The sequence below is a fragment of the Rhincodon typus genome, chromosome 42 (assembly GCF_021869965.1).
Source record: "Rhincodon typus isolate 14 chromosome 42, sRhiTyp1.1, whole genome shotgun sequence".
Lineage (NCBI taxonomy): Eukaryota > Metazoa > Chordata > Chondrichthyes > Orectolobiformes > Rhincodontidae > Rhincodon > Rhincodon typus.
This window is the reverse complement of record NC_063373.1, coordinates 8,912,930-8,920,080: the sequence shown is the minus strand read 5'-3', so window position 1 is coordinate 8,920,080 and position 7,151 is coordinate 8,912,930. Positions and strand designations below refer to the sequence as shown.

At 45.7% G+C, this 7,151-nt stretch overlaps 1 protein-coding gene across 1 annotated transcript; it reads left to right on the top strand.

Annotated features, from left to right (window-relative positions):
- The first annotated feature begins 467 nt into the window (after nucleotides 1-467).
- Nucleotides 468-4,917, top strand: LOC125487564 (probable G-protein coupled receptor 139). Its single transcript, XM_048619340.1, has 2 exons — nucleotides 468-537; nucleotides 4,007-4,917. The coding sequence occupies exons 1-2, from the start codon at nucleotides 468-470 to the stop codon at nucleotides 4,915-4,917; spliced, it is 981 nt and encodes a 326-aa protein (XP_048475297.1).
- Nucleotides 4,918-7,151: the final 2,234 nt, after the last annotated feature.

The window sequence follows — 7,151 nt, the reverse complement described above, 5'->3', positions numbered from 1 at the left end:
CCTACTATCTCTGAGATGATTAAGATTGTTTTCGGCCAGTAATGCAGTTATGGAGCATGACCTTCCCCGGATTCGACCTCCCTGTTGGGCTACTCCAAAGCTTTCTTTGGCCAACAAAATATCAACCAGAGATTGAAATTCATGGCAGCTACAACCAAACACGGGAAGTTCTCACTTTTCAGCTTGACCATGAGAGAATGCCATTTTTTCAGCCATGAACTGCAAACCCAGGCCGTGAACTTTGATGAAGAAACGCAGTTAAAGCATTTTGCAGTCCCTGGACATTTCCCATTCCAGTTTCAATCCGTCAGAACATACCGAACTACAGCTGCGTTCGTCTTTTTTTTTACAACCATGGTAATTGCTGGAAAAGGTTCAATCATCTAATTAAATCCCGTGAGCCTGACTCATATATAAATGTGGAAAATACACCTTCACGCGGAGTGTGCTTAAAACTTCTGATAGAAATGCACTTATCACCAAAAGGTCTGTTGTTTTCCATTTACTATAATTTTCTTGCAGCTATCGGGATACCAGGTAAAGATTTGTACTCGGATGTTATTAACTGATTTGTTGATTTGTTGAAAACCCCCTCTTTGTTTATAGCTCCCTTTCACATCGCAGATATTTCACCTCCAATTTAAAGTACTCTGCTTTCCTTTAACAGGTAGGCTGTCGTATCTTAAGGTCGTATTTTTAAAATCTTTCCTTCAGAACGTTCTCCATTCAGAATAATTTATTTCACTTGTTGACTTTTTCGTTATTAATCGCCTATGATCTCACTTTTACATTATAATTTATCTTCATTCCGAGTTGAGGTTCTTTAAGATACGTTTCAACATTAACTTCATACGTTTACTTAATAACTGTACTGTACCTTCTCTTTACTGAATTAAAGTAATAGCCCTGTGCTGATGGAGGGCATTTGGCCAGTCTTGTGTGTATCCTCTCTGCAGGGTAAACAGTTCAGTTCATGCTGTTCTCCCAACTTCTCCACGTAAACCTGCACAATGTTCAAATCAATTTTGAATATTGCCGCCATCACACAATGTATTCCAGCTCTTAGCCATAGTTGCATGGACTGTTTTATAGACACACACCCACACCCACACACACACATATATATACTCAAATGGAAACAGTTGTTCTACACAATTCTCTTCAGATCCCTTTAATGATATAATTTGTGCCTTTAACACTATCAACTCGATATAAGTGTTGTTCTATTGTGCTATTGGGAAGACTCCTGTGAGTGAATATTGCAAAATTAATATCTAACACTGCACAGAAGTGCTCATTTCTGCTGACGGTAAACTGCAGCATCGAGGGCTGTGTAGTTGCAGGGGATGCTCTCCAAATGAGAACTGGGCGTCTGCAAAGGTCAGCATCGAGGTTTCCAGCCAAATACATAGGAAATGCTGAGATAACAAGGTGTAGAGCTGGATGATCACAGCAGGCCAAGCAGCATCAGAGGAGCAGGAAGGCTGACGTTTCGGGCCTCGACCCTTCTTCAGAAATGGGGGAGGGGAAGGGGGTTCTGAAATAAATAGGGAGAGAGGGGGATGCGGATAGAAGATGGATAGAGAAGATAGGTGGAGAGGAGACAGACAGGTCAAAGAGGCGGGGATGGAGTCAGTAAAGGTGAGTGTAGGTGGGGAGTTAGGGAGGAGATAGGTCAGTCCAGGGAGGATGGACAGGTCAAGGGGGCAGGATGAGGTTAGTAGGTAGGAGATGGGGGTGGGGCTTGAGGTAGGAGGAAGGGATAGGTGGGAGGAAGGACAGGTTAGGGAGGCCGGGACGAGCTGGGCTGGTTTTGGGATGTGGTAGGGAAGGGGAGATTTTGAAGCTTGTGAAGTCCACATTAATAGCATTGGGCTGCAGGGTTCCCAAGCGGAATATGAGCTGCTGTTCCTGCAACCTTCGGGTGGCATTGTTGTGGCACTGCAGGAGGCCCAGGATGGACATGTCGTCAGAGGAATGGGAGGGGGAGTTGAAATGGTTCGCGACTGGGAGGTACAGTTGTTTAGTGCGAACCAAGCGTAGGTGTTCCGCAAAGCGGTCCCCAAGCCTCCGCTTGGTTTCCCTGATGTAGAGGAGGCCACAATGGGAACATCGGGTGCAGTATACCACATTAGCAGATGTGCAGGTGAACAACTGCTTGATGTCGAAAGTCTTCTTGGGGCCTGGGATGGGGGTAAGGGGGGAGGTGTAGGGGCAGGTGTAGCACTTCCTGCGGTTGCAGGGAAAAGTGCCGAGTGTGGTGGGGCTGGAAGTGAGTATGGAGCGGACAAGAGAGTCATGGACAGAGTGGTCCCTCCAGAAAGCAGATAAGGGTGGAGAGGGAAAAATGTCTTTGGTGGTGGGGTCGGATTGCAGATGGCGGAAGTGTCGGAGGATGATGCGTTGGATCCGGAGGTTGGTGGGGTGGTACGTGAGGATGAGGGGGATTCTGTTTCGGTTGTTATTGCAGGGAGGGGGTGTGAGGGATGAGTTGAGGGAAATGCGGGAGACACGGTCGAGGGCATTCTGGACCACTGAGGGGGGGATGTTGCGGTCCTTGAAAAACGAAGACATCTGAGATGTACGGGAGTGGAATGCCTCATCCTGGGAGCAGATGCGGCAGAGGAGAAGGAATTGGGAATAGGGGATGGCATTTTTTGCAGGAAGGTGGGTGGGAGGAGGTGTATTCTAGGTAGCTGTGGGAGTCGGTGGGCTTCAAATGGATATCAGTTTCCAGGTGGTTGCCAGAGATGGAGACAGAGAGGTCCAGGAAGGAGAGAGAGGTATCAGAGATGGTCCAGGTGAACTTAAGGTTGAGGTGGAGTTGGTGAAGTGGATGAACTGTCGAGCTCCTTGTGGGAGCACGAGGTGGCGCCGATACAGTCATCAATGTAGCGGAGGAAGAGGTGGGGTTTAGGGCCAGTGTAGCTACGGAAAAGGGATTGTTCCACCTAACCTACAAAGAGGCAGGCATGGCTTGGGCCTATGCGGCCCATCCCAAAACCAGCCCAGCTTGTCCCCGCATCCCTAACCTGTCCTTCCTCCCACCTATCCCCTTCTCCTACCTCAAGCCTCACCCCCATCTCCTACCTACTATCCTCATCCCGCCCACTTGACCTGTCCGTCCTCCCTGGACTGACTTATCTCCTCCCTAACTCCCCACCTACACTCACCTTTACTGACTCCATCCCCGCCTCTTTGACCTGTCTGTCTCCTCTCCACCTATCTTTTCCTCTATCCATCTTCTATCCGCATCCCCCTCTCTCCCTATTTATTTCAGAACCCCCTTCCCCTCCCCCATTTCTGAAGAAGGGTCTAGGCCCGAAACGTCAGCCTTCCTGCTCCTCTGATGCTGCTTGGCCTGCTGTGTTCATCCAGCTCTACACCTTGTTATCTCAGATTCTCCAGCATCTGCAGTTCCTACTATCTCTGAAACACATAAGAAATGCTATTGTATCTTAATCGATGTTTCATGTGCAAAGCCTAAGTAATCCTAATTTCATCCCATTTCTTATGCCTCAGGATGTATTTGTTGATGTTATCGGCAGGTATTTTTAGCAGAGAATTATTTTGCAGAAATTCATAGCATTTGGATATTTTTAAAGTCAGCAGTATGCATGAATTTTCTTGACAGACTTCATGCACACAACCGCTTTCTTGTCATTTGTCCTACTCAGTATATGAATAGTATTCTTCCAGTCATTTTCTGTGCATGTTTTGATGTGTTTACAACATCATCTTCTGTCCTTTATTACATATGTTATTGATTACTCTTGTCAATGTCATAACGTGTTTTCAATTAAGATGATTGTTCTGAGCTCAATAGAAACGCTTGATCTTGGTGTGAAGCATACTTTCCAACTCAATAACTAACCACACATTCCTGGCTTTCACACAGAATTCTGGAAAAAGTATGATTTTGTTGAAATTTGGACTGATGAACTTCATTGCCCTCGTTCTCTCAGACATTATTCTCACTATTCCCTCTTCATTCTCTCTGTTACAGCCAATTTGACGGTGATCGTGATCTTATACCGAAGAAGATGTGGTCTTTCTGGATGTATCGTTTACTATGTGGTATCCATGGCGCTAGCAGATCTCTTGATCATTGTTGGTAATGTTATTATAAACCGGATTGCGGGCATTTATTTCCCATTCAGCTTTTTATCCATCACACCAATATGCAGTCTCCGCATTGTCCTAATTTATTCAGTAATAGATAGTTCTGCCTGGTTAACCGTCGCTTTCACCTTTGATCGATTTGTGGCCATTTGTTGCCAGAAGCTGAAAATCAAATACTGTACAGAACTAACAGCGACATGGGTTATAGGGAGCGTCTGCATGCTCAGCTGTTTTAAAAATGCATTTTTATATTTTATATTTGAACCATCGTACATAATTAGTAACGTACCTTGGTTCTGCGTTCCAAAATTAGCATTTAGTACCACCCAAGCATGGGCCGCATATGATTTGAGTCGTTCCATTCTAGCCCCCTGCCTCCCATTCACTCTGATTATACTGCTCAATGCTCTGACTGTCAGACACATTTTAGCGGCCAGTCAAGCCCGTAGGAGACTCCGCACCCCAAGCAATGGGGAAAATAAGAGTGACCCAGAGATGGAGAAACGGAAAAAGTCCATTATTTTACTCTTTGGCATTTCAGGTAGTTTTGTTCTGCTTTATTCGGTATTTTTTGTAACAGTGCTGTATGTCCGAATTGCAAAAGTAGCGTATTACTCGGTTGCTGATTACAATAAGTCATCCTTTATCCTGGAGGAAACCGGGTATATGCTTCAGTTTCTGAGTTCCTGCATCAATCCATTTATTTATGCGGGCGTCCAGAATAAATTCAGAGACGAGTTAAAGAATGGTTTGAAATATCCGCCGAGATTGCTTGTTAAACTTTTAAAGTCGTGATCCTTTTAAAAAGGGTGCACTGTCCATTGCAAGCACATCAGCAAGTCGATTATCCTCACGCAGACGCACAGCCAAACGCTTGGACCTACGAAACGTCTGCTCAGCTCTGCCTCTTTCTCCATACAGGGCTGTCTCATTTGGCCAGAAATTCTCCTGGTGCTACCCCACAAGCTTCCTAATATTCGCCAAGTTCCAGTTATTTGTGAGTTCAGTAACAGCCTTCCTTCTGCCTTCTTTTGTCACAATCCCTCACCGTGCACACGGGAAAGGAAAGCTGGCTGATTATGTTAAGAGCCAAAACTCCGCTGGTGTTTCCTCAGACCCACGATCTCTCCCTGACCTGTTCATTCGCCTGGGCAGCACTTAATTAGCCAGATTTTACAACAGTGAGTTCCACATTTAAGCGCTATTCATTGGCACTGCATGTCGGGATTTGCTGTGAGATAATAACGCACCAGATTACTTCAATACCATGAACTCTGTCGTTAATGAAAGATGGACAATTGTGATGTCAACGTAATACGTCCTACTTCAGTACTGCTCAGTGACACAACTTGGTTATTCAATCGAAAAGAATAAGATGTTTAGAGATGTGAAAATTAGGATTCCATATTAAAACAAAGTCCTGAAATTTCACATTTGCTGAATATTAATTGTCTTCTAAACGCGTCATTAAATTACAGTAAGTGACATATTCAAACCTTCTACACTTGCTTTCACATGCAATGGCAAATAGCTGGCATTTCGATCGAATTTCAATATTTAACCAAGATCCATCAGAATCAATCATCAGGTTAGCGGGCTAAAATATGTCACTAACCATCACTATTGATAAAATCGTCACAGTACAACATTGTGCAACAGAGCTTTGAGCAGTATAGCAGAGTGGGAACGTGTAGGAGAAGGTGTGGGGCCAAGCAATGACACGGCTGGTGAAAGAAGGCTTTAGGTTCCAAATTTTAGAAGGACACATCACATTGTCCTGGCATTGTTACAGCTGATCTAAGGGACACCCAGCGGATTCCGTGTGGGAAGAGGAAAATGGAAGATAGCCGACACAATGTGCGTTCACACAGTCGTGGTCAATCACTTGTGGGAATGTAGGTGAATAAATTCACACAGTCCTCCAACCCACTAAAACAGCAGAGTGTCAGAACGGACTAGGCTCTGTTCCCCTCCCTGTGTAGGCAGGACTTCATTCACACGTTCCAGCTGCCGAATCACAGTGTCATAAGGGAAGGCGATTGCGTGGTGGCATTGCCGCTGGACTGTTAATCCAGAGACTCAGGTGATGTTCTGGGGACCTGGGTTCGAAATAATGCTAGAAATTCACGGCAGTTGGTGGAATTTGAATTCAACTTTTTTTTTAAAAATGGCATTACGGCCTAATGACAAAGAATCCATTATAGATTATCGAAAACAAGTCTGTCTTGCTCACTTTAGAGAAGGGAACAGCCGGCCTTAACTGGTCTGGCCTACATGTGGCTCTTAACTGCCTTCTGGACAATTTTGGATGAGCATTCCTAGCCAGCGACGCCCTCATCCCGTGAATGAATTTCTTTTTTAAAAAAAGCCTCAATATTCCAAGCTTCAAGAGCTCCTCAAAACTAATGACCCGCCCACATATTTATAACGCGGGGAGGCGATAGCCTGTTAATCCGGAAACCCAGGTAATGTTCTGGGGTCTTGGGGTCGAGTCCCGCCGCGGCCGCTGGTCGACAGAATGCGCCGCACTCGGGCGACACTTCCTCCCTTTTACCTCTTACTGCCGGGAACAGTCCTTTGGGGCTTTGCTTCAAATCCTTATCTCAAAATTGCCGTGCCCTAAGTCATTCAACCAGTTCATTGGAACCCCAAAACCCATCCTCCACGTGACATTTGCTTTCTTCTTGAACGCTTTTCTCAGTACCTGCTCGCAGCGCTAAATGTAACATCAGGCCTTAGAGAAGTGCCTTACAGAAAAGAGATAGCAGGAACTGCCGATGCTGGAGTCGGAGATAACAAGGTGCAGAGCTGGATGAACACAGCAGGCCAAGCAGCATTAGAGAAGCAGGAAAGCTGACGTTTCGGGCCTGGACCCTTCTTCAGACCCTTCTAGGCCCGAAACGTCAGCCTTCTTGTTCCTCTGATGCTGCTAGGCCTGCTGTGTTCATCCAGCTCCGCACCTTGTTATCTCAGATTCTCCAGCATCTGCAGTTCCTACTATCTAGGAAAGCTGACGTTTCGGGTCTGAA

Excerpts from the sequence above, each read along its gene's own strand:
- LOC125487564 (XM_048619340.1), top strand. The coding sequence starts at position 468 with ATGCACTTATCACCAAAAGGTCTGTTGTTTTCCATTTACTATAATTTT. Across the intron at positions 538-4,006 it reads TGCAGCTATCGGGATACCAG|CCAATTTGACGGTGATCGTG; the intron begins GTAAAGATTTGT and ends TCTCTGTTACAG.